General features: G+C 45.0%; 1 protein-coding gene across 6 annotated transcripts; it reads right to left on the reverse strand.

The window, feature by feature from the left end:
• Positions 1 to 299: 299 nt before the first annotated feature.
• On the reverse strand, positions 300 to 26476 carry TRAF3IP2 (TRAF3 interacting protein 2). Of its 6 annotated transcripts, none has more exons than XM_084202953.1 (11): positions 26320 to 26476; positions 23133 to 23309; positions 19069 to 19153; positions 18078 to 18827; positions 14835 to 15024; positions 12447 to 12622; positions 10826 to 10914; positions 9047 to 9115; positions 6662 to 6778; positions 5466 to 5540; positions 300 to 785 (listed from the first exon to the last, which is right to left on the reverse strand). In XM_084202953.1, the coding sequence occupies exons 3-11, from the start codon at positions 19082 to 19084 to the stop codon at positions 639 to 641; spliced, it is 1629 nt and encodes a 542-aa protein (XP_084059079.1). In that variant the 5' UTR covers positions 19085 to 19153; positions 23133 to 23309; positions 26320 to 26476; the 3' UTR covers positions 300 to 638. The 6 variants fall into 6 exon arrangements, 3 of the variants coding, with proteins under 3 accessions (XP_084059079.1, XP_084059078.1, XP_084059080.1); XR_014616043.1 differs by lacking the exon at positions 23133 to 23309 and adding an exon at positions 5641 to 5727 and having other exon boundaries at positions 768 to 785; positions 9052 to 9115; XR_014616044.1 differs by lacking the exon at positions 23133 to 23309 and adding an exon at positions 5641 to 5727 and having other exon boundaries at positions 768 to 785.
• Between the last annotated feature and the right edge of the window lie 987 nt (positions 26477 to 27463).

Here is a 27463-nt window from a genome sequence, read left to right on the forward strand (position 1 = left end):
GCTGCAACACGCTGGAGGTGTGAGGGACCAAGCTGTAAGGAAAGGGAACTCTGGAGATTCCAGATCTGAAAGTCCTCTAATTGAAGACGAGTCTCTTTATGCCAGACAGGCTAAGGAAAAGCTGCTTACCCAACCCACTTCTCAGCTGTCCCCAGCAATAATAGAAGTGGACATGGTATATAAGATTACCTTACAAAAGGCAAATATATTTAATAGTCTATATACAAATTGATGGTTCAGTAATGCTATACAAAGCAGGAATATCTTTAAAGAAACCCTGAGCAAAAAGGAGGATGTAATTTTTATTTTACACTTATTGCAACATTATTTCTGGTATTTGTTTGCTATAATGACTAATAAAAGGAATATGTTAAAACCAGATGTTAAAATAAAAGTGGGCATTCTTTCCATTTGTAGCTTATTAAAAAATGTAGAGAAGAGAGTTCTGCCCCATCAGCTTTGGAAATAGATGTTTAACATGGTAGAGAACAAGCTGAGCCTGAGTAACCCAAGATAACCAATTCCTTTAGCAGAAAGAGTGTCTTCTGTCATCAAAAAGAGCCATCTGGAAGAGTGTTGGCTCCCTGCCAGGAACAACCCTTTAACAACCACTCGTCATGTGCTTTAAGTTATAATGTTCATAGCGGCACAACCTGGAGTGTTGGTAAAGGTCCTATTGGAGGAGCAACGTATTCCTCCTCCCGCAGCAACCGCAAAAGGATGTTCTTCTTATTCTTTGGCCAGCTATAAATGTGAGTGTTCTGCAGCCAGGTAGGCACGTGCTCCTGAAAAAAAACAAGGAAAATAAAAGCTAAATCCCGTAAATCCTTCTGAATCTCTACGAGAATCTTTCAGATTCCATCACACCCTGCCAGGGAAGATTTAATTCTGTCTGTTCTAGGCACTTCCTGTAACAACAAGAAATGTTAATTTGGCTTCAGAATTGTATTTGGGTTCCTAAATAAATGAACTTTGTGCGATCTCACAGCTTGCCTGTCTCTCTTCTGCCATCACATTGGCTAATTTCACCATGTTTCAAAGGAAGTCTGATGTCAATGACAGGCATCGAAAAGCTTGTGAAAATAAACAGAGGAGAGGAGAGGGAGAGGGAGAGGGAGAGGGAGAGGGAGAGGGAGAGGGAGAGGGAGAGGGAGAGGAGAGATTGCAGTGCCCCTAGCAAGGAAAGGCTGCCACATTAGTAGCTGCTAAAGAATCCATACAGCACATTCAGCATTGGGATGAGGATCAAGAGGGAAAGCCTGGGACCCCACAGGAATATTTCACATGCTGGTAGCCCTCTCCCCCTCCCCTTGCACCTTTCTTCACCAAGCATGGTGTGCTCTGACCAACTGAGCAGAAGGCTGAGGCTGATGCTGAGTTTGAGGAGAGACTAAGGCATCTCCAGATTAGCAGGGTCAAACCTCCACCAATCCCTGCATCCTGGAAAAGGTGCAGTCCTTCACAGGGGGTGGCTAATGGCCATTAACATAATGAAGCTGGGACCACCATGGCACTGGAGAGTGACAGCCGGCTAACGGAGACGAGCCTGCTCAGACCTCATGTTTCCATGTTCCCACAGCCTTGGGAAGTTTCCATATGGACAGCCTGGATGTGTAGGGGTGAAGGGCCATTATAATACCACTAATAAACAGAGGGACACATCCTTGACCAAAACCAGTGCATGGTCACCATGAGAAAGAGATTTGTTTTGGAATTGGAGACACCAGAACCCAGCAAAAATGAGACAGCAGGTAAGCAACATGAGGAGCCAGGACATCCAGCACTTGATCCCTGGACCTCTTATTCAGCTGTCCCCAAGACAGCCTCTGTTAGGAGCAGCAGAGTTCCTGTCAAGCTAGTGGAGCTAGCTCCAAGAGGACAGAGCAAAAAGCTGCTGGCATGCACATCTCTGGCACCTCACCAGGGGATGCCCTGGCATGGGCTGCACATGTCCTGCTGCCAGCAAACAGCCTAGCTGCAGTCTAAACCTTTCATTCCCATGATCATGCTTCTCAAATTGGCTGTCTTTTCCTTGGCCTGTACAGCTGTAGGAACAAGGCTGCATTGCTTTCCCTGCTCAGGGAGCAGTTTGTGGTAATTGATGCAACCACTCTGTTAGAGCTACAGGATTTATGTATAGGAAGAAGGAGGTAAGTCACACAGGCACCTACAGATCCATTAGTGTGAACTCACCTAGGCTTCTGAACAAGCAGCTTTGTGACTGGCAGAGGTATCTATCAAACCTGACCTTCCTCTTTCTCCAGTGGCTGAGAAAAGACAGGCTTTGGTCAGTGGTCTCCCTGAAGTGGAGGTTGTTCTTCCAAATGGACATCTCACTGCCCAGGGGTAAGATCCCACAGCATTCCCTTTGGTAGGAGCAAAAACAAGGCTTCTTGCCTCCACCTGCTAGTCTTTTTATTTTGGCATAGAAATGGATTTCAATCTTTGTGAATTTAACTTCTTTATCAAAGCTCTTTGGAATTGGCCAAGAGACTCAAATGTGACTGGGAGAAAGAAAGATGACTTGTGTTTGCATGCACATGCATACCATTGTTACATGGAATTTGTTTCTTTACTAAATCTTGTTAAGAGCTATAGAAGGAAATGCAATTAAAAATGGCAGAGTTTTACCAAATGAGCCCTTTCTCTACCTTTGATAAGAAACTACATTTTTTGGACAAAGGAAATACAGGAGATATAGCCAGTCTAGACTGCAGAAATGCATCCGATAGAGGTCCACATGGGTAAATCATTAGTTAAGATGGAAATTAGTGTGAGAAATGTGTAGTAGGTAAGAAATCAGCAAGTGGATATAGTGAGAGAGGCACTATTCATCCGGAGACAAGCTCTGTGCCTTGTTTCCAAAACTGCTTGTACAGTTTTGTTTAATACCCTCCATAAAGAAGTCAATGCAAAAAGCACCTGGACATGAATCAGCTCTGGTAATAGTTTTAATTTGAGGGAGGTTGTGTAGGGGTAAAGGGTAGCTATAGCTGCTGTTTTCATCCAGAGTGAGAAAGGGGCTTTTCCCTGCCACACAACAGCATCTGTCACTGCAGGTGGGAGTAATGGGAAAATGGTTACTGTCCTTTACATTTTTAAAATTTGGCTGTGTATGTGTGAGCTGAGAGGAAATTCTCTCTATGCCATACGGAGAGTATTCGAATACTCCACAGTTCAAACTACTAGGAAGAGGGCAGAGTGTATTGGTGCAGAGGACAGGACTGTTCAGGACTGTGACAGCAGAGCATGGTTTGACATCTCCTGCTTTCCCTGGCACCAGCCCTGCTCATCCCACCCCCTGGCTGCTTCCAGAGGAGGCCTCTAGCATGGGGCAATCTTGGCTTAATGCTTTGGTCATCAGGTGGCCAGATGAGGAGGACAAGGATGCAAACCTTGAACCAGCAAGACCCACGTTTCCTTTAGCAGTGTACAACTGGAAGCTGGAAATGCCAGTTCCACCTTAACCGTGTGTTGTGCATTCCTCGCCTCATTATTCAGCTTCCTAATGAACGCTCCTTGGATCACACAGATCTCTTCCTGTTGGAGGTCGACTAATTTTCACATACCAGCAGTGCTTTATGATGTGCTGTGTATGAGATTAACTCATCTAATAGCCCCATCCCCAGATGAAACCTCCAAATCTTTTCTGCTTTTTTCCACTGCCAGCTATGCTAACACTTGAACGTATAAAGGACAGTATAAAAACGACAAAATTGAAGTAATTCGCCCACCAACATCATCCAATTGTACATATAAGTGGCAGTTTTTCAGGTACCTCACTCCCTCTGACTGCCTCCAGACTTCATTACTGCAACTTGTTCAGGCTCTGGTGCTCTCCTTCCACCCATGATGTCCTCAGTTACATTATCATTAAGCAGATGAAGGTAGGTGATGTACCAAAGCATTATGCTGAGAAAGAGACTAAAGCTTAACAGCAGTAGAAAATGCTGATCTGCATAATTTAATGAGAAAGGCACCTCTCATAAGGGTTATGTGGACTGCAGAGGGTGGGCAGGAAAGATTCCTGGACCTTGATGCCTTGATAGAGGCAGCTGGATAAACCAACCCTGGAAATTCCTTACAGACCACTGTCTGAGAGAACTGCTGCTATACACTAAATAGTCTTCTGGTAAATAAAGCTGAGCCCAAATTAACATAACTTACTGTTCTGTCTCAGAGCTCCAAGACAGCTGAAGTGCCTCCTGGGACACTTTTCTCTGCAACCCTTAAGGTGCCAAGTGGCTCTAGACTGTGTGTCTGTTCACATGGTGGGCATTCAAGTAGCCCCAAGGTCAGGAGGCCTTTTCCCCGATCAAAAACTGACTGAAAAAATGCTGAATGTTTCTCTGCCTTTGGCCTGCCCAATTCCCACCACTGCTGTCTTCCAGGTACTTACTTAAGGTACGTAGCAGACTGAGATAATTCAGGAAGGGATCTGAATGACATGAAATACCAGAGGTACTGCTCAACCCACAGGACCTCACATATTATACAAACCCAGGGACATATTTTCAAATTTCTGATCTTAAATCGCTGCTTAAATAAAGAACTTCATTACACTAAAATCCACAAGTACGGTGGGACTGCACAGCCTTGTAACCATTGATAACACTGTTTAAATTTTGACTCATGTTCCAAAATTTGGGCACCCAAAGAAATATAAAGATTTTTTCCATACTTTTCTAAAATGCAGCTGTACCTAGCGGCAACATATAAGCTACCCAACAGTGCACAAACAGTGCATTTAGTTATGCAAAGTAAACATGAATACAATGCAGGAGATTGAGAAAACTATAACTGAAGCTTTTTAATATTTTTGTCTTTGTAAAAATCCAAGAGATTTTCTCAGTAAGGTAGAAGAGATGGGAATCTGTTGCATTACTTATTTCTTATTCTCAAATGAATCTTCAAAACAAGTAAGGAGGGCAGAAGAAATTGCAAGTCCTAAAAAATCTTAGTTTGCCTTTGATTGGCCTGTCAAAGGTCAAGAAACAGCCTAGTATTTTAGTATTTATTATACTCTATTTTTATATTCTCAACACACCCTCTTCAGACCCTCTCTTCACATCGGTCATAAATCCTGCCCATCTATCTCGCTCATCAGCATTGCATTTGGACAAAATTATAAAAGGGTTAATATAAAAAGCATGCTTCCTGGATAGATTGCCCCTCTCCATTTAAATTCTTTCAGTGCACAAGGCAATTTGAGTTTTAGTTGTACATTCATCATCAGAAATACATTAATACCCTGATTTACATTGTGGATGAAATGTTTTTTATTTGCATGTACACAAACCTATGAACTTTGGAATACATAAACCTATAAGCTTTGAATATTACTTGTAGGCTATTAAGAACCAAGAAATTGAGTGTTTGGGTTTTAAGATTCCATCTGCTGCACTGTGATCAAAATAACGTGCACTTAATCATGTACAAAGCATATAAGCATGCATGTACGTTACCTTTTTGGCATTTGGGAAAAGCACAGGGATGAATCTGAAGTTCATACTTCCTTGCTGTATAAACTCAATCTGCATCTAGAATAGAACAAAAAGCCAGTTTTATTGTAATGACATGACAGGTTTTTTTTTCTCTGCATGCATCTGAACCCTATGTATAAAAACATTCCTTGCTTACTTAAACTGCTCTTCTGTTAAATGAGTTGATCTACTGCTGGTGGACTCGGTGTTGTTTGGTTTGGCCACTTAATCTAATTCTTCATTGCTACAGAAAGGATACAGGAAAGATCTGTCAACATTTCTTGAACATTCAGTTTCATGGTGTGAAATAATTGTGGGTTTAGCTGCATGTGCAATCCCATGAAATCCATCTTGAACTGGTGAAGCCTGACTTGATTAACACCCCTGTTTGGCCTACAGACAGGTGAAAGATTTCAGCCAGAGGCCAGGTCCATGTCTGAGCCAGGGCCCAGTCTGTTCCCCATGGCCCTGGACAAAGGCATCCCAGGGCTGGTATGGACAGCAAAGTACTGCTGAGAGCTCAGCTGCTGGTGACAGCTCCTAAGAAAACCTGACTGCAGATTCCAACTGTGGGATCAGATGGGTTACAGGCTGAGAAAGGCAGCTAACTGCAAACCAAGGGAGAAAGGATCAGCTTCATGGCTCTATGGGCTCTTCTGGGCTGAATGTGCATCCTGTGACAGGCTGTAGAGATGGGTGTCTGGTCCTCTGACACCTCTCTGCACCCCCCAGGAGCCCCACATTGCATCTCTGGCCTTTGCTTTGCAATTCCATCCTTCAGTCAGCTCTACTGCTGCCTAAGAAAAGACCTCAGCTCCAGGATGGCTGAAGCAACAGGGGCTGGTTTAGAGGGAGGAAGGTCAGGCACTGTTAGATAAGATTGTGCTCAGGGCTATACAAGGGCTCAAGAAGGTGAAGGAGGGGAAAAACACTGAACAATAAAGAGTATGAAGAAATAAGATGAGCATGTTTAATAGGATTTTTCTTCCCTGAACCTCTTAGCAGATGTTAATGAGCATATGAGCTGATGAGAGGAAGGATTAATGAATTCCAAAGAGGGGTGTTTAACTATGGGGATTAGGGAAAACAAAGCAAAGAACCTGCCATTTGGAGACAGATTTGCCTTTTGAGAAGAAGAGACAGTCTTTGTACAACAGCAAATGCATGTCCTTGCTTACCATCCTGTGGATGTATTTAGTATGTAAGCCGTGTTCATCCCTGTCCAGCTGGGATTCAGCCCCTTCCACATCCTGTTTGTATTTTGGACTGATTGCTATGATTATCATCACCGTCTTCTGTTAGGGAGAAAAGCACTTTCATGAAATTGAGAAACGCAGCGTGTTTGGTAGAGGCAGATCGGAAATCTGCCAGTTTGTGTTTTAAGTGATCTTTGTGTTCCTGGCAAACACAAGAGGATCTCATTCATTCTGGCAGGAAATACAGGAGAACTCACACACTCTTTCTCCTCGTTATTTCTCAACATCTCAATATAGAAAATCTAAATGTCAAGAGATGTATTAGCAGCTACCAGTTGACACTTGGAATCCCTGTCATAAAAAGCTACTTTTTATCAGTGTAGAGTGTCTATGTGCATACACATAAAACTTTTGTCTTTAAATTCAGACCCAAATGTTTTCCAACAGCTCATGTAGAAGTGCATCTCTTTAGTCATCTATGGCTTTTTATACAAAAAGCTACTAAAGACAGCAGTCTGTGGAAGCTACTTCTAGTGCTCTCAGTGGAAGAAATGATATCTTTTCTTGCTGATCTTAGTGGTAAAGTGTGCAGAGAGGTGGCTGTGCAAAGAGGGACTGTTGTGGATGACCTGGGTGGGTTTAGGGGTACCTGGAAGCTCTGTCATTATGGGCTGAAGGCAATGCTCCTCCACCTTGCTAGGACAGCCTGGATCCTGCCTCTGACCTGTTTAATCCCAGACCCACATTGAGCTCAGGGGCTATCCTTTATATCTGGGAAACATCTCTCCTCTTTAATGGCAGGCCAGTTGAAATGCAGCAGATGAAAGCTTCCTACTTGTGTTTACCTGGGGCCTGCCTTTCATCCCTGGCACATGAAGCCTGTGTAAGGCTTCCAAATCTTGCAGTCTGCCAGGCATATAATTAACTCTTTCATTCTGTGCTGTATCAAGACAATCTGCCCCACCATAGGGTCAAATATGGTAAGGAGCCATTATCCCTCTCACTGACTCAACATACTCCTGAATTACTTTTGCTTGTGCTTGACATGCATGTAAGCACTTACAGATGTTGAGGGTTTGCAAGAGACATGCCCAGTTGCACACTTTCCTCTCTTGTGTCCAAGCAGTCCCATTCCTCCACATGCAAGGGTTTTGAAGTTAGAAACTGCCTCTACAGTCAGTGAGGGAAACCAAATTCTTCTGGAGTGGATAGTCAGAGAAAGATCCTCAGGTGGAGGCAGGAGATTGTTCTCTGCACATACTGGTTTCTCCTACTGACTGTGCACAAGTCCCAGAGGAGATCTGCCAGCTTGTATTTTAAGTGATAATGATGTTTTTGGCAAAAGCAAAGTCACCCTGTCTTCTGGTTTCATTACCTACATTACACACAGTGAGCCCAAGCCTAATTTGTCCTGATGCAAGCCCCAGTAGGCATGACTGCATTTCCATGGCAGAGGTCCCAGGCTAGCTCTGCATGCAGTTGTATCCTGCCTGCATGGACACCTGCAGGAAACCTATGTAGGGCTGGCTCAGATGGTTGAGCTTCCTTGCTCAGGTGGAGGAGAGTCCAGCACTTCTGTCATCCTGCTCCTGAACCATGGAGATCAGGCCAAAGCGAGTCAGAGACCCGGTGGACACTTAAGCAAGGTGAGAATCCAAGGAAGGCAGCCCTTGGATTCTGTCCAGCAACAGAATTGCCAGTTTGCACCCAGCTGTGCTGGTATAGTCTGACCACTTGGCTTGATTCTAAAGGAGATGTGCACTCACTGCTCAGGGGAACTTCAGAGGAAGTTGCTGCTGCAGGGGACAGCACTGGCAGCAAGATAAATCTGTTTTACTGCTTAGATAGATAAAAAGTGATGAGAACACATCCGTATATCAACCAAGAGAATACCAATTTTTAGTTTAAATGTAGGATGGTTTATCCAGAAGAATCCTTCAGCATTTTAGGTATCAGTGTAAAAGCTCCAGGAGAGAAGGATGAACATGAGCCATGACTATGGCAGCCTGGGATGAAAGACAGATATCGTTGTAACCAAGTGCAGCTAAACCCCACTATTTAAAAAGGGGATGGAGGAATAACTTTTCCAATGGCAGCTTCAGGCTGGATGTAACAGGCAGCATTAGAATTTCGCAAGAATGCCAGGATTAGCTCTTCATTTCTTAAAGAAAGAGCTCTGGGGCCATCAGATACATGTGAGAGATTTGCCTACACTCTCTCTGCAACACCTCTGCCATTTCTACAGGGGCAGGGAAGACAACAGTAGGGTCATGCATTTTCATTCTGTCCCTGCTGTGTATTAGAATAATTCAACCATTTTCCTCAGGTCACCTCTGCTATAAACAAGGTTAAATTGCCCTTACATACATCACCTAGGTAGCGCTCCATCCACTTAATGATGTCAATACCTCGCACCGTGTCCTCAAAGATATCAATCTGCAAGAGAATGAAAGTCTGTAGTGAGCATCCCTTCACCTTTCCTCCCCATTTTAGGGCACTGATAGAGCACCTACTCCTTTCTTTGTTTATGACAAGCATTTCCAATTTCCTTTTCCTAGGAAAAAAATGTGTACATGCACTTCTCCCCTTTCTGTGCAGTCTGGAATCAAGCTGGACAGGCAGCAGGCAGGCAGAGAGGGACTGCTGCAGGCACATCCTTGAGCTCCCACTCAGCTGGCCCTTTGACTGGCTGCCCTGCCAGTCCCCTACTCCCAGGCATTTTTTACTGGCCAGAACAAGGTGCTGCCCACCTTCTCCATCTGAAGAAAATAGCAGCACATGCCTGCTATTTTCTGACTGCAAGGGTCTACTTTAGCTTCATATTGAACTAAATATTCAGGGTGTGTGGTGGGAAGTCAGCCAGGTCACTGATAACTGGGTGCAGTTACCCAGACTTCAGTGACAGCAGAGCAGTGGAGGACTTCATAGGACTCAATATGACCAACACTGCTGGCTTCTCTGCACACCCTGTAAACCCAGAAATCAGCAAGCAGTGACTGTGACCAATGGAATAATTATTAACTTCTCCAAGTTTTTGAAATAAGAGTCATGATCTGCTCTCAAGTCTTTCTTTTTCCCTTTCTGAATGCAGAGCCCACTTATTTCCCTGCTTTGGGGCCATTTTGCTGTATTTATTATTCTGCAACAAGCTCCAAGAGTTGCCTGTCCAGCAAAGGTGCTATTAATGAGCCCTCTACTCTGTAAAGCTATGGTGCCCAAAAGCTTTCTTATGAATTGGTCATAGCACAGAACTGCTGGAGAGAAGTATAACTGCAGTCTCTGTAAAAAAATCTTTGATTCACGAAAATAAATAAGCATGTTCAAAGCTCCCCACTGAGTCTCATTCAATTTAATGATAGCCACTTGCTTAAATGCTTTCCTGAAATGGAGCCAAAGAGTGAAGGTTGAGGGGTCAGGTAGCATATGCTCTTGAAATAAGAAAATATGAATCAAGATTTTGATGAACACTGAATCCTAGAGCCTCTGTGGGCCTCTAAGATGAAGCAAACTCATGAGAAATTCAGTAAAAATCTGAATGGTTTATGGGATTAGAGAGTATGACACCGACCTTTTCAGGCCAATGATTTTCAGAATCCCTTTTAGAAGTATAACAAAGCAAAATCACTTTTAAAGGGATAACAAAGCAAATGAAACCATGAGATGGGCTGTTTCATTAAGCTGTGTGAATTTTAGAATCTACTTTTAGATCTTTTTTAGCAGAAAGTTACATCTGAAAAATTGATGATGTAATAACATGGAAGAAAATAAAAGGTAGGATGGCAAGAATGTAGAATTGACCTTTTGTAATCCTGATATTACATATCAAATATGAGACAATATTAATGGAATAGCTCACAAAACCTCATATTATTGCCCATCTGGTGTCACTGAGTGAAATTTGCCAGGATCATTATTAAAGCATATTTCAAAGCACAAAATTCAGTTAAAAGAAGAATAAACAAAAAGGCAGATCATTTAAGTTATAGCTTGCTAAACCAAGGCTAGTTCATCCTATCTGTATCTTCTTTAGCCTACAAAATGTGATGATAAACAGAGAAACATTTAAATGGACAGTGTATTGCCTCTGCTTTTTTTAAAAAACCTCTTCCCTGGTTGAAAGCCATTTTTTCTGGAAGGAATACTTACAGCAGTTTGAAATCCATTTACAGACAGGAAGTTCACAAATTTCATAACCTCCACTGCTGTATCCACTGAGTAGGTTATAAAGACTTTGCCTGGGAGAGAGAGACTGTATGAATACATAACACATTTAAATACACCATTCAGGGGGTGAGACTGTCACAGCCCTCCTTTAAATACACCATTCAGGGGGTGAGACTGTCACAGCCCTCCTTTAAATACACCATTCAGAGGGTGAGACTGTCACAGCCCTCCTTTAGATACAACATTCAGGGGGTGCAATTGTCATAGCCCTCCTTTAAATACACTATTCAGAGGGTGAGACGTCACAGCCCTCCTTCTCCACCATGCTGCAGGTTCTGCCCACTTAGGTCTCTCTGGATTGTTTACGAAATGTGGGATAGTGCAGTGGCTCAGTGTTGAACACAAGCCCCTGTCACAAAGCCCTGCTGTAGATTTGAGCTCCTCCTGCCTTACTGGCAGGCTGCAGAGGGTAAATTTCTCTGTTGCTCCCCCTGCCCTGTGGCCAGAGCTGCTTTTTCCCAGTGCTTGGGTATACTTGAGCCAGGGCTCTCACCAACATCTCAAGTTACCTGCACTGGCTGCAGCCAGCACAGCTTTCCCCAGAACCACTGATATGACAGAGCTGGAGGAGCCCCTATGCATGTCATCCTGCCTCTCCTTGGAGTAGCATTAACACCCTGTGCAGGCAGGATGCATGGCTGGTGACAGCAATGCCCTTGCCCTTGTGGGAGGGGTTTTCATGGCTTTGCATCAGGGTAAAGCAGCTGGCTGATCTAATCCAGCTGTGCATGTACCATAGATGACCCTGTTTTACCCAGTAATTCCTCCATCTAGGACACACTAACTGATAAAGTAAGGTTTATCCAAGAGTGGCATCTGGTATCATCACTCATTCCTACAGGCCAGAGAGGTGTGGCTCTCTGGATTTGAAAGGTGATATGCAGAATGAAGAATAAAGGGAAAATCACAACCTCAGGAGAGCTGTGGAGGGTTCTTAGCAATGGTACATCTCACCTACTAGTCAGATTGGCATTCAGAAAGAAGCTATTTTTCTGAAACCTAACTTTCCCCTAAGAGTTGGAGGGTGAATGCATCTGTGGTGCTGGTGGCAATAGAAGCAAGTCACTTGCTGTGCTGCCCTCAGCAAGTCCCAGAGTCCTCTCCAAACTCACCAGTTCAGGGAGAAACTGAGGTCAAGGCTCAATGTATTTGTCTGGTTTGGGACAGGCAGAAACATTTTATCCCTCAGGCTTAGTTTGTTTTTAGTCTTTTACTGTAAGCTCCAGCCCCTCCTGCCTCAAAGGGACATCCTGTTTAGCAAGGAGTCATGAAAACAATCTGACAGTATTTACTTTTTGTAAACAAAATAACAAGCAATTAATGACCATGATGTTTTCAGGATTCAAGGGGGTAATTCCATCCCACCAAACACAGACACTCAGACCCAAGAGATGTGGTGACACTCGGTATTTTCTTTTCTTGTTGTCTTATTGTCATTTCCCCCTGCCTTTTCCTCCCCCTTCAGCACTCTGGAGCTCTCCCACCTAAAGCTGTTAGGCCATGCTGTAAAATCTTGCACAGAACAAATTTGCTAACCACTTACGCAATTCCTCCGGCAGATTGCTGGTTCTCAGAGTTCCCCTGGCTGCAGGGTTACTGAGAGGTCTTGGGACTGCAGCTGGAGATGGAAAATTGTCAGAAGGACAACCACATGCTTCATCCAGGCCACATGCCTTGGGGGGCAGCTGACCATTAGGCAGCTGGTTGTATAGCTGGTTTCTACAAAGAAAAGCAATGGAGGATTTGGAAAATACTTATTTTTAGGCAAAATTCAGAATTTCTTCTCCTGTTAATAACATACTAAGAACTTTATCTGCATATTAGCTATGAAAAGTTCTTGCAGAAATGCTTGGCTCAGCATATCTTAGTTATTACTTTGGAACAGATACCTTGGTGACAGGCCACCACAAGAAGCAGTTTATTGGAGAAACATTCATCACAGGAAGTAAGTCATATCATAGCTGAAAGCTGTTCAGTTTGCAATTAGCAGAAGCAAAGGCTGTTTCTGAGTGAGAAATAATGGCATGTCATGGATGTTGTTATGCACGTATGGGAGCAGGGTGGCCCTTGGGTAATGTCTTCCCATTATCTAAAGAATGCTTCATGGCACCTCAGATGCTCTCACGATGTCCTGTGCAGTGCAAGAGGCTCAGAGAAAGCTGGAAACTGGGAAAATGGGTCTACAAGGGCACTCCAGCTCCAGCTCCAGTTTTGGAGGGCCTCCAGTCTTGGACAAACCCAATGTTTTGCCAAAGGAACAAAGTTAATTTCTTGACCAGCAACGGCAGACCCAAACGAGAGTTTCTGGTGTCAGGGACTGGTATTCCAGACCTGCAATAACCTTGCCTAATGTCTTCTTCATTGTAGTAAACAGACAGAAAGGGATGATTTTAGGAAGCTTGGCAGTCCTTGTCCTACTACACTTTGGCTTCAGATTTTAAGTCAGTGCGAAGGTGAATCTACAGAGATTTTTACGCGAGGTGTGCTTGCAATCTGCTGGGTTGAATTTGCTGGATGAATTTTAGGTTTCTCTGAGAGCTTTTCCCCACAGAGCCATGATGCTTAGTCAATCAAGACCACTCTCTTTATTTTCTTAGCCTTCCTTAAATGAATGATGACAGGCTGGTCGCAGCATGTTTTCTGTTGTCACATTAAGATTTGGTTTATTCATTTCGGTGCAGATGTTTTCTGTTACAAAATACTCTATAGGCAAATATTACCAGCATATAACTGCTGTTCCTGGAGTCAGTCTGCAAGCAGCAGCCACGCAGCCACAGGACAGACCCCAAGTACTCTGGATCTCTTTTAGCAAAAGAAAATACTAACAAAAGCAACACATGCCTCATCAATGGCCACAAAACACTACAGGGTGGCTAATTTACAGATCTTCCCAAAACTCCTCCTTATCTAACAAATGTTCCAAAAATCAGGAGTTTGGTTTTAAATTTTACTACTGCAAAGGATACCCACTATTCCCCAATATTTTTACATTTTCATACAAACTATTCAGTGCAATTCTCTCTGCTGCAGGTACTCCTTGATCTTGCTGTCACTTTTTCTGTACAGCCCTTAATTTTTCACAGGCCAGAGCAGAATGATATTTCAACTGTTTGCCCTTTTTTGTCCTGCCCATTCTCACAGTTCCCTGCCAAGACCATGTCACATAAGTGGACATTTTCAAGCACAGATGCCTGTAAGTTTAACACCTCTAAAAGTATTGTGGCACTTGAATAAAAACAGTGTCATTTCAGATATTCTCAAAACCTGAAGCTTCAATTTATTTTTAGATAGCTGAATCTGAAGGAACTCCTGCATGAATAGGATTTCCTGTCTGATAATGAGACACTTATAAGAATATAAGGCCTGGTAATTAGTCAAAAAGCCCTGGATGAAAAGTGCCAGACATTTTGCCATGCAAAATCACAGAAAAGGCTGCAAACTGTAGTGTAGAGATGTATCAGCAACTGATGGGATTTTCTCCCTTTTTCTCTGCACCACAGAAGAGATATGAAGGAAGTCACTGGAAGCCAGTGATTGAGTTGTCCCAGGCTGGTACAGTGTAAAGCTGAAGACCCAGCAAGCCATCAAGCTGACCTTTGCCCATGAGCAGGAGAGCTCTAAGGTTTCAACTGAGATATTTTTCAACCCCTCATCCCTTTAACCTTTAAGCATTTATCTTCCTTAACACATGCATTTCAGGGTGTGCTCTAACAACTATCAGGTATCTGGCTTTGAAGTCCTTTAGGAAAGGGTCAGGCCCCCACTGGGTGTAAAACAGCAAATAAAGAAAACAACCCAGCATCTCACATGTACTCCTGTAGCCTGGGCACGCTCACAGTACAAGGATTCAGAATTACTGGTTGAAAGCCCACAAAATCAGATCAGAGGAACTTCCACTTCCCACAACCCCCACTCCCCCAGGCATACTTACGGGAATCGAGGAGGACCAGGGGAGGAGCACGTCCTCTGGGGTGGTCGATCTCCAGCGCCTTTGGGAGCACGGAGGTTTGAGTAATTTGGGATGACTTGCTGGGCCGGGCGGATAATTCTCATGCAAGGTCCAGGAACAGGAGGAAGTGGTTGCGATGGCTCAGCAAAATGTTGGTAAGGAACTCTGCCATCTGGGAGGGTGAGAAAATAAAGGCAGCAACTATCATTTCAGCCAACACATTTTTGCCTCAGTTTGTGTTTATTCCTTTCCAGGCATGTCTCAGGAAACTGAGCAGTTTGGAGGCATTTGCAGGTATCTCGCTCTGAAAGAAGCCAGATGAAGGAATGTTTTGGAGTCTAAAGCTTGCTATTTCCCATCCACATACGGCACGGTTCAGATCCCTGCTCGGGGCTGGGCTGTTGGGACAGCTGACAGTTAAACATTCAGAGCTGCCTTGTCCCTGCATTTACTGTGCCTCAGTGTTTTTTGGTAGGGTTTTTTTTTAATTTCTTTTTGGCAATGACTTGTGAAAATGAATCATCCCAAAGTTCTCATGAAAGCAGATGCAAAATCCTGGAACAAATCAGTCTGCAACACTAAGGCTAAACAGACTGTGATTATTGTAAATGAAAAGAGGAAAAATAATCGCTTAGTTTGTTACTTCACCCTGTGTGAATTTTCTGTCAAAGTGACATTTTAAGGACTTGCTGCTGCTCCCGTTGCCATCTGAGAAGCTGCAAGGGAAGCCCAAAGTGATAATTTTGCTCAAGTAATTCTGAAAACCTTTACTGTTGCTGGCCACACATAATACTGATTAATAACTATTGTACAGTGGAACTGTTGGCATAAACTGAAAGAGAAAGCAATGTAAGCTGTTTGTTTCCCAATTGGGGAAAAGGAATTTTATTTTTTCTTTCTCTTAGTCTTTCTGCTTGTGGTTTTCATTAGGCTGCAGCTCTGTGCACTTCCAAGCTGCTGTGTGCAGATCAAAGTCCAGCCTGGCAGGGCTTATTAGCACTGCATGATTATGGTGTTATGAGCTGTCTCTAAAAGCCGCACTACTCAAATGCTCTTTTCCTCCAAAACGGTTTTTTAAAATCCTTTCAGCTATTTTTGGGTCATGCCTTCCTTTCCCTAGCAGCCATGAGGACCATCTATCTTTTTTTTTTTTTTTGGGGGGGGAGGGTAAAGAACGAAAACAAAGCTTCGATGGAATACTCCAATTCCAGGAGCCAACACTAAAGAAAAAGACCCCTCCAAGTAACCCCATAATTACAAGATTCCTGATGAAATTGTGAGGCAGCAACATTGTATTTGTTGAGATTGTTTTAGGTGATTTTTCCCACCCCCCCCCCCCCTCCTAACTATTTGCAACAGGACAGGGTGAAAGGGACTGGTAGAACCATACTGCAAGTCAGTATGGTTTCCTCCTGGATTCCTCATGACCAGCTCTAGGGAAGGTGACAGAGATTTGGGAGCCTTGGTTTGATTTGGAGGTTTTAAGGCCAATGTTTCACCAGCTTCCTTTGGATCCGTCTGCTGCTACAGTACATTGGATGCAGCCACAGTTCAAAGCACAGCGTGGCCAGGTGTGTGCGCCCACACACCCCCACATCCCTGAAAGACAAATATCTGAAATTATGGTCCCCGGGCACACGGCACTGTTGTGAACATTTCTTTGACTTCAGAAGCAGTTTTGTTGTTGTATCTCAAATAGCAGGTGCCCCAGCCAGCTTAGAGCCTCCGGGCACAGTTGCTATTCCCCAGGGGAGGTGCAGAGCTTTGTTGTGGGTTGCCACTGCCCAACAATTATCTGAGACACAAGGAGCTGTCAGGAGGTGATTTACGCTGTAGCAGGCATGTGAGAAACAGGAGTGCAGTTGCCAGCTTCTTGGTCCTGACCAAATCTGCTCCAGCCATCTGAGTTTATTTTACTCTTTTTGCCCCCTGGATATGGCTGGAATGGTAGTGATTTTTCTGAAGAAAGCCTTTCAGAGTTCCTGCTTTCAAACAAAATGTCCTCATTCAGTAAATGTCCTACTTCTCACGATGCCTGCTTGTGGAGGAGTTAAACGGAGGTAAATAGTGAGGGGTGTTGTGCAACCAGCTCTTTGTCTGCTTAGAGCTGAACTCAAAGGAGAAGGTAGGAAAGAAAAACCAGAGGACATTTTCCAAATGCTAAGCTGTAGATGTTGTTGAAAGCCAATATGTAGCCCCTTCCCCTTTACAAAGTTCCAAAATCAGAGCTGGAAGCCGAGTTTCTGAAACCCTCCTCTTTCATATACCTAATTATAGCACATAGCTGAAATGACAAAACTCCTTAAACAGATGCAATATAAATGCTGCAGAGTCAAAAAGATGTTAAAAAAAAAAAAAAAGATTTATCAGAACAGGCCTACAGCTTATTATTACAAAGCCAGCCCAAAACAGGTCAGGGTCTCATGAGCTTCATGTAATATAAATTATATCAAAACAATGATATTGCTGTTGAATGTTCAAAGCTCACTTCATAACAGATAAAAATCTCAGAGACTGAAAAGGAATACTAATTAATAGCAGGCTGTAAACTGCACTGTAGTCTCCCAGAGCCAGAACGCCCATATTGAGGGAGTCACATCAGCACTCAGCAACACAATCACCAGCAGCTGAGAGGGCTCCATTTTAAGTAATGAGCTTTCATTTCAGCTGACAACAGAAAAAAAAATTAGGATGATGGATGTCATGCTCTTTTCACATAGAAATAAAACACATGGGTGAGTCTGGTCATAGTGCTGGGAGATACTATTTATGGAGATCAAGGGTAACCTCCCATCCTGATCCTGGCAGGAAATTCTCAACTTCGGGGATCCAAGGGGGAGCAAGGAAATCTATGAAAACAACAGGAATTGAGTGGGTATAGGAGGCTGCCGAATGACTGATGCAAGGAGGAAGGAAATGACTAGAATATGAAATAACAGCAGGGAGAGGCTGTGCATGCTCAGCGTGACCGACAAAGGCTGGTTCCTAAGCAAAATCATTCGCCTGCACTCGATGAGTAACTGCGACCTCTTTAACTTAAGAGGTTCAGAGGTTTTGCAGCAAAGAGTCCAGCCACATAACCCAAAAATCTGAAATTGTAAAATGGACTGCAATTAGATGTTTAAAGAGCTTAATAATTGCATGCTGTGCTGGAAACATGCCCTTGGTGAACGATGGCTGAGATACACCCAGAGAACCTCCAGGGGGGTGAGAGGTGCTACTCACATGGGCCTGGAGGCAGCTGCTGTGCCGGGCAGCGATGCCTGAAGCAGCCATGGGCTTGTGAGGGCGTGTTGGGATGGGGCAAGTGATGGCACACAGGGCACTGCTGATGCTCAGGTCCCAAAAACTCTCTGGAGGTCAGTGGTCCTGGGAGGTCCTGGGGGTTCAGCACAGACACCAGTGGTAAGGGGGGCTCCAGATGCCTGATGCCCATGACATCTTGTGACTGGGAGTTGTACCCAGTATCTACAGTCCCCAGCTCTGCCACGGGCCTGTTTCCTGAGGGTTGCTGTGACTGTGAACTCCCTTGGCTGCTCTCCTCCAGTGAGTCCTCAGGAACATCAGACAAGATCTGCTCTGATTTACTGGACTTGTGCCTGGTGTCAGCTGAAAGCGGTGATCTTGGCTGCATGCCTGGCTCATCCATAGCCATAGAATGTGTCTTAGAGGGAAATACTCCTGATATTGATTCACCAGGGGAACAGGAGTGTCCACCTCCATCAGGATCAGTATATTTTGACCATAAGCTGCTGTCTGGCTCCACGGACAGTGCTGAATGATGATGTGCTGGTGCTCTGCAAAGGCAAGATGGATCAGCCTGAGGTCTTTGAGCAACACGTGAACTCTGGGCCTCCTCATCCTCCATATCCTCTCCAGAAGGCTGCAAAACCTTTTCCAAGACATGTTCAGGTAACTGGGACCATGGCATGGATTCATCCACTTCGACTGGTATGCTTCGACCCACAAAAGTGCCTGAAAAATTGAGAGAAGTAACACTGGAGATGGACAGCCACACAGTCAAATGCCTGTCATCCATCATCATTCACTGACTGTGAGCTGGAATAATGAAGAGCAGTATGTATTCTTTATATTCTTTAATGCTTTTTAAAAAGATGGCAGAAAACAGCAAGAAAGGTCTGCTGACTTTTGGCAAAACAAGAAAGTAGAGGGTTAGCTGGAGTGAAGCTAGTAGAGAGTTATAATTTGGACTAACCTGACACAGAGGCCATTTCCAAAGTTTTTTGTTGAACCGGAAGTGAGTCAGCTGCCTTACTGCAAGGCCAGGATTTTTCAGCAAACTGGAAAACAAGAAAAAGGACTCTTGTGAACACGGTACAGTTTCACATGGGCAATAATCCTAAAATAACTCTATCTCAGATGCTGGAAAAGAAATAGCAGTTAAAGTTTTGGAAATTGTGTTGCGCAAATCAAATGTTTTTTATGGGATTTATGAAACCTACTGTTCCTGCTGACACTGGAGGGGGGCAAAAGCAGATGAACTGTCTCTCAGAAGTAATTCTGGCACCTGACAGTAGATCAGACTTAGGTCTGGAGGTTTGGTTTAGGCATAATCTAGGCAATACAACCACTTGCAATTATTTTATTCCTGACCTTCTAATAACAGCTGATGTATCAGATCTAAACTTTATGACACACTTAGCTGAGTAATTTCAACTTGAAATCTTGTTTCCAAGTGCTGCTCCTTAATTTATTGCACCATTTCTTCCAGTCTATTATCACATGACTCTCATTATTTTGAATTGTTGAAAATTAAAAGAAAATTTAGAAAGATTAGTTATTGGTTGGATTTTTTTTCCTCTTTCCTTCAGAACTGACTTGGGCCCAAAACAAAATTATCACTTCGTTTTGGGACTGCTATCCCAGTAAATTTGGTCTGGCCAAGTGACTCCTGATGATGGACACCTCTGCTTCACCCCGAGACAGCAGCAGTGATGGGTGAAGGCTGAGCAGGCTTCAGGAAGAGCAAGCCATCTTCATCCTCTTGGAGGGTGCAGCTCAGCTTCCTCCCAGCAAATTCTCTTTTTTATCATGGAGTATAGAAAAACACACTCGGTGCTCATCATTTCACCAGCCACTCACCTTATATCAGATTGAAGAAGCTAAAATCCCAAGTAGGAGAGTTATCAGAGGAGAGGGAACTAACATGACAACATTTGGTGAAAGAATCTGGCCAGAAAGCCTCATAGAAAAAGTCAAAATCACATCGTGTTTGAAGAACTTTTAGAGATCCAAGGGTTTCTCCCAACTTCAGTCACAGTGCTTTGAACAAAAAAGTCAAATGAACAACAAATTTAAATGATCACTCTATGAAAAAGAGTTGAACAGGATCACAGAGAGGTACTAAGCAGTGTCCCAGCCTTTACTCTGGCTTCCACAGTGATTCTGTAAAAGCAAATGTTGTGCCCCATGTTTACAAGGCAAGGTTGAGGCTTTACATTTTTGCTGATCAGATCAAATGACACGTACTTCCCCCTGAAAGTACCTCTGGCACAGAAAATTCTGGGTGTAACATTTGCTGGGAAGTAGGATATAAACTGTGCTCTGCTGCTGGGCTGCAATGTAAACATTCCTCCTCTATGTAACTTAAACCCCATCTGTGCAGAAGATTTGCCATATATTCATACATACCCTATGTTATATTAAGCACATCCACAGGGAGAGTTATCCTGGGATAATTACAGTGGGATAATTACGCTGGTACATTTTCCCATGTAGGCAAGTCCTCAGAGCAGCTATTAGCTGCACCAGCACAGCACACACGCTGCTGCTGCTGCTCTGACAGCTGCAGCCCCTGCACGAGCGAGCTGGGTCTGGTGCCAAACCAGCTCCTGCCATTCCAGCACCCAGGCTGGAAAGGCTGACAGCTCACCACTACCACGTCTCTCCCTGAGGTTTGCACCCCTTTTCCTCTATGCCAGGTCACAAACATCAGCCAAGCCCACTGAGTCCTGGTTTTCCGACTGGCATATCCAACGTGATGGGAAAGAGAAAGCCTGGAGCTCTCAGCACCAGTGTCAGGAACTTGATGCTATGCAGGGGTGGCAAAGTGTCCTTTGCCTGGGACCTTTGGTCACAGCCAGTTTAAATGATGACTGCCCTGGGGTGGTGACTCACCAGGGCAGCACAGCACAGTGAGATTTATACCAACCAGGCTGTAAAGCTGCTGAGTCCCCTGACAGAGAAGCACCTGTAAAGGAGAGGTGTCAAATGCCCTGCAAAGCATCTGTCTTCTGCTTACCTCAACAGTTTTGTAAACCTGACCCTTGGATCAGCTGGCCTTGAAGTGCCTGCTCAGACATGCTTCAACTTGAGGATATCTCTGTATGTTTGGTCGTAAAGTGAATGATGTGCACTCCAGCAACACAAATCACATTGCAATCTCTTATTTCCCCTCTGAGCATCTCCAGTTAACTGATTCCTTGTGCAAAATTCACCTGGTGTTCACAAACCACAACTCAGCTGAGGAATGGGGTGCAGGCTCCGCCTCATAGGCCACATGCATTGTCTGATCATGCCTCTATTCGATATAATCCTTAGCAAACATACAAACTCGACTTTTCAGAAACAAATTTGCAATGCCTCATATACCAAGATGCAGTTTTGATGGTCTCTGAAGTACCTGGGTGAAAATACTAGAAAATACTTTGAATTCGGATACCCTGTATTCAATAGCCTTCAGTTTAGCACCATGCCAAGAAGAACAGATTTCTGTGGAGAAACTGAAATCTCAATTCAGAGCTCAATGAAGTAAATGGAAATCTTTCTATTTACTTCTGTAGGTTTTGGATTGGATGTCAGATGGGGTTTAAAAGTCACTAAATTCCTTTGGAGCCTACAACCTTGAAAGCTGTTGGTCTTTTTTTTTTTTTAGTTCCATTGCTAACATCTGACTATCTATGAAATGAACTGCATTAATCTAATGAGAGGGACAACATGGGGAAGAAAACTTCAGGTTTGCTTTCTTAAAGTTTGTTATTTAATGTATTTAGTCTGCCTTTTGGAGAAGGGATATTAGAATTCTAATAAACTGTATCACAAATCATCAGCCACTAAACTCTTCAAATGTCTTGCTTCAGAATATTTCAAAAATGTCTTTCCTATTAGTTTAACCTCAGAATGGATACATGCCTCTTTATCTCCCAAATCAACTTAATATTTAAAAGACAGCCTTATTTCCTTCCTGTGTAACATGACCTCAAAAAATTACTCCAAATACCTGAGTGAAAGAATTTGGTCAGACAGGAGACACAACTAATTCTATCACTTATGTTTTTACCTGCAAAAAATTATAGTTTTTCAAGATAGGTTTTTGCTTAGACCCTGCTGTGGGGTGTAAGCAAAAGCTGAGCTTTGACACCCACTCACAGCCCCTGCTCTCACAGGGTCAAGGTAGGAGGCACCAAGGGGATGAGGGTTTTGGCATTAAAAGAGTAGAAAATGTGACTTCATCCTCCTCCTCCCTCAGTAGCCCTGGCTGGAGAGGGAAGCTGTTACAACAGCAGAGCTCTGTCTGTAGCAATGGCCCCCGGGATAAATTAACCCCAGGACATGCTGAACATCTTTTAAGCAATGCCGGCAGTGGCATGTGGATGGGAATTCCCAAGAGAAATCCCCACACTGCTGAAAATATAACAGATGATTTAAAAACATCCTCCTCCAAAAGCAGTACTTCAGGGTGTTGTTTTCGTTCAGCTGAAGATTCTTGGCTTTTGGAAAAAGACCCAAAAGAGCCCATTATCCCTGTATTTTATGTTGCCTTGTGCTGCTGAGTTTCATTTTGCTTCCTTTGACTTTTCTAGTTAGCTTATCCTGCAAATACAGTTAGGCAGAGGGCAGAAAAATTACCTGCTTGGTCTCCTGTGTTGAAGAACTAGAGGAAAGGAATGCTTCAGCATACTGAAATACCCTCAGAAACCTGTAGCCTGATCCCTTCTCTGGCACACAGGCTGCTGGAGAGCAGAGATCGTGCCCAACCTCATTTGGAAAGACACTGCAACTTCAAGTCAGTTCATGATATTGCCAGAAAATGTGAAGAATTTAATATCCCCCCTGCACCTCTGACTATTCAAGGAGATTACTGATAACCAGCTGGAGGCACTGCATATATTTCTGCTTGTAATAAAGTGAGGAGGCCCTTCCTAGAGGGACAGAGCCTGGACTGCTCCCAAAAATGTCAAGGGAACTCCTTAAACCACTCTTTTTCCTTCCTCTCCTTATACACCCAGTTCTGCAATGTGCATTAATTCAGCAAATAACCTTTGTGGGTGGGTGCTCAGTGATTCAAGCTCCTGAGAAGAACCCCCTTCCAGCTTCCTTGCGAGGCTTCCCACACCCAGAGAACTTCTTCCTCTGCTTCTGCCAGGGAGACAGGGGACACCACCCAGATCTCCTGCTCACATCCAGCTGCTGCTGGCCATGGCCATTCCTCGAAACCTGCAGGGAGAGCATAAATGAAGGGGAGCAAATTATTCTGCAGGTCAGCAGAGATGGGCCTGAGCATCCTAGTTGGAAGCAATGGCCAAAGTCCCCTAAAAATCCTCCCACAGAGGCAAGGGGACAAGGGGAAGGCCGTTGGGCTTAGCTCATCTGTGCTGTTTTCTTGCAGCTGATTGCAAAATCCATCAGGTATTTATTTCATCTGTTTTCCAGCAGGAAGACTTGTCAGGATGCGCTGTCCCAAAACACACACACTAACCATCTATCTGCTTTTGATTAGAAACCTTCTGTCATGAAGAAACAGAGGAGAGAGAGACTGCAACATGAGCATGGTTATGCTCTCTGCTGCTTCTGGAGAGGGGGAGAATATTTTTTGCTCTTTTGATCAAAGATTTATTTGTCTACCTTGTTAAAACAGAAAACATTAGGATAGAAAGAAACCTCACCTTCCTTGGTGCACAACACACAAGGACAGGGTTTTTTATTTGCCAGTCACAGCATTTCTGAAATGGCATGGGTAGAGATTAAGACAAAGCTGAGATCACAAGGGGTGGGGACAGACAGGTATTTCTTGATTTCCAAATAGTTCCTGTGTACTTTGGCTGAATCCCTTAAGCTCCCTGGTGCTGCTGATATCCATCTGCAGGATGGGAGTAAGTGGATGCAGAATCTGCAAGCTGCTGAGAGGATGCACATGCTGAGATCCCAAGGAATGCTGTTGCCATGGGGTGAGATGAATGTAAGTGTGCAAGAGCACTTGCTCTAAGTGCAGCTTTCTCTACAGAAACACTTGACACAACTTTCTTCAAAAAATCCCAGAGAGAAATCCTTACAGGAGGAGCAAGTGCAAATGTGGGAACTGGTTTGGGTCTACAACTTAAATAAGCACTGCCAAGGAAAACCAAGCATCAGAGTTTCGCACTTCACCGTGAGAAATTTCATTTGCTGTCATCATGGATGCTGACCCCCTTCCTTGGGTACCCTCCACAGCAAAGACTAAGGCAACATGTCACACTTCTAGCCCAGACTTTTAGCTCTCTAGGGCAGTAATTCTTATTTTTATGACTTCTGGAAAAATTAGAAAAATAATAAGGAAACAATGTCCCTCTGCCTATATGGTTGCTCTCACTTATTTTCTGAAGCCATGGCGGGAAAATCTACATGTGCCAGGAGAACATACTTCAAATCCTGTCTGTATAGCAAACTTCACATTCTCTTTTGCAGCATTAATGCTGCTTCACTGGACAATCCACAGTGCAAAGGCTAGAGCAGACCTGATATTTTTTGCCTTTTTAGTGCAGACATCGATATACATGTTGAAGGAATGCTTGACAATAAGTAGTAAGAAACTAGAAGGGTGACACCCTCTAGCAGGATCCAAACAGGCATCTCAGATATCGGCAGTTTTCTAAACTTTGTGAAATACGAAAACATCTACAATTATCTTCAGTATCCTTAAAAATGTGATTGTTTTCCAGATGCTAATTCCTACCAATTTCTGGTGCTGATAAAACTCTCACAGGCACTTAAGAACCCCCAGTCTGGGATATCCCATGACCCTGGGACATCCAAAACTCCTGTCACAAAACTGGGGCTGGCTCAGTGGGGTGGGATTACTCTGAGAAGCATCAATTTCCTCAGCCTGCTTTCCTACAGCTTCATGCTTTACATTGAAGACTCTGGTTCCTAAAGAGCCCCAAGTATTTCGCAGGGCTGATGTCTCTCCCATCCCATGCCTGCTCTGCGGCGCGAGGGCTGCGCGGTGCGTGGGCGGTGCGAGGCTGAGGGAAGCCTGTGGGACCTGACGTGTCTCCCTCGGCTGGTGTGAGAACAGCCTCGCTCACTTGCAGTCATGAAACGTGCAGAAATGTGTGTATCTTTCAGACATGTACCCTCTGCCAAACTTCAAAAGCCACTGCTGGGGGTGGGGGGCACTGACAGACACGAACGCCATAATTGCACATGCCTTGCTTCCTGCCTTAGGAAAAGAGAAAGAAAACTCAACTCCATTGGAAAATAAAAAAATGAAAATACAGCATGTTTACAGACACTGCCAGCACTCTGCAAGGGCAAGGCCAGCTTCAGAGGCAGACAGCATTGCAGGCAGCAGCCACCTGTACACCCTGGCCCAGCTACCCACCCTCTCGCATCCCTGTCTCTGGAATCACCTGCCATGGCTGTCACAGCAACACCTGGTCATGGTGGGGCACTGGTGTGGCCAGTCCAGGCCTTGATCCACCCACCCAGGGCTTGCAGGAAATGGGAATTTCTGGTCTCAGGGTTGCTGGTGGTGGTTGAGGACCAGTAAGCCCAGATGTGCCAATCTCAGTGCCCAGCCAGTGCTAACCCTACAAAACCTGTATCCTGAAACTGGGTGAAACGGGAGCGGGTTTTATGTGGGAGCAGGTTTTATATGGCTGATTTTATCCTAATCGAAAAGAAATACTACCATCTTGCTCCCACGTGTTTCCATGCCAAGGCTATAGAGGACAGGGCAAAACCGATGTGTGATCCTATTTTCTTCACACCTTGCAGCCACCTTTCCCTCACCAGGTCTGTGGACCTGTCCCATGCAGTCCCGGGTCAGCCGGGGAAGGGAAGGGAAAGGGAAGGGAAGGGAAAGGGCCATCGGCCAACACACCACCCTGAGCCTGTAGAGCCGGGCAGGGCGGGATCGGGATCAGGCCTGGCCGCCAGTCATTGCCAGGCAACTACGTAAATAGGCAGGACAACATTTCGACACCAGGCGTGTCCGTCCCCAGCCCCCTCCTGATTTAAAAAAAATAAAAGAACAAGAACCAGCAAACAAAACAAACTGCGGCGAAATGGCTGAAACATGTTGTAACCATCTGTGAAAGTCGGGCTCTCTCATGACCCGAGAGAGGGGGGAGAAGCGAGCGAGACAGCGATTTGAGGGGGGAAGAGAAGCCCCAGCGAGAGCCAGGCGTGGGTCAGCAGCTGAGGGCAAACAGGGGCCGAGGGAAGCGGCACCTCTGACACTTCTTACCTTGCGGGCGAGGGAGGTTCGCGCTGGGCTGCCCCAGGAGAGCGAGAGGGCTGCGCGCCTCCTGCGCTCCCCGCCGCGCCCGGGGCTCCTTCCTCAGCCGGCCGGGCGGCTTTCCCTCCTTTTACGACAGCGTCCCTGCCTCTCCCAGGTAAGCGGCAGAACTGGCTCTGCAGCAGGAAGTGGAAGAGGCACGCACGGCTCGGCTCGGCGGCGGGAGAGCCTCTGTGGGGGAGTGACACTCGGAGGCTCAGGGCTCCCCGGCCATGCCTGCGTGCGGCTCGTGGAAGCCGGGCGGCCTCTGCCTGAGCGCCGCGGATAAATAACTCAGGGGGAACCCCGGTGTGATTCCTAAACGAAGTGCCTCGTCGGGAAAGTCATCCCTTGCTTTCAGCCCTCGATCGCTTACTGTCGGTGCCAAATGTTAAATCAGCTGTGATTCAGACTACTGAAGACAATCACATGATGCGTGTAAGAACTATATAAAGAACATTAAAAAAAAAAAAAAAGGATTTCTCGACTCGTTCTTTCTTTTAGGTTAGATTTCTAGATACTTCCAAGTTTCTACACTGTCAAGGAGCAGAAACTCGCTTTTCCTACCAGCTGAAACTTCCGCATTCTCACGGCTCCTGAGAGCCGAGCAGCTCCGGAGATGCCCGTGAGCTGCCCCAGGAAAGCCGCTCTGGCCGCTTTTATCCCAGCCCTCACCACTGTCCTGACCTTCCACTCAGCGCACATCCCTGCCGAGAAGCTCTTCCTGATCTCCAGCCTCATTTTCTTAGCTTAACCCTAGAAGGAGCTGCAGCCTGGGCACGGCTCCTCATCCTCCAAGTGTCCGCAGGCAGACACCACTCGCTGCCTCAATGCCTGGCAGGTCTGCCTGGGCACACAGGGACATCTAAACCATCCCCCAAGCTCCTCGCTCTGCCAGTGCCACCGCTGCTCCTTCCAGTGCCCTTCTTGTGACACTGGCAGAGGAGGAAGGAGCCACATGCCCAGCATTCCTGCCCCCGGGAAGGGCTCTCTCTGCACGCCCACCACTCTGCCAGCTCCTCTTTCTGATCCAAAGGCAAAGCTGTGACCCAGACAATTATCTCCTCTCATTCGGGAATGGCTGCCCACATTTTGGGAGGGAAACCTCAAGCAG

This window comes from Fringilla coelebs, assembly GCF_963513975.1.
Source record: "Fringilla coelebs genome assembly, chromosome: 3".
Lineage (NCBI taxonomy): Eukaryota > Metazoa > Chordata > Aves > Passeriformes > Fringillidae > Fringilla > Fringilla coelebs.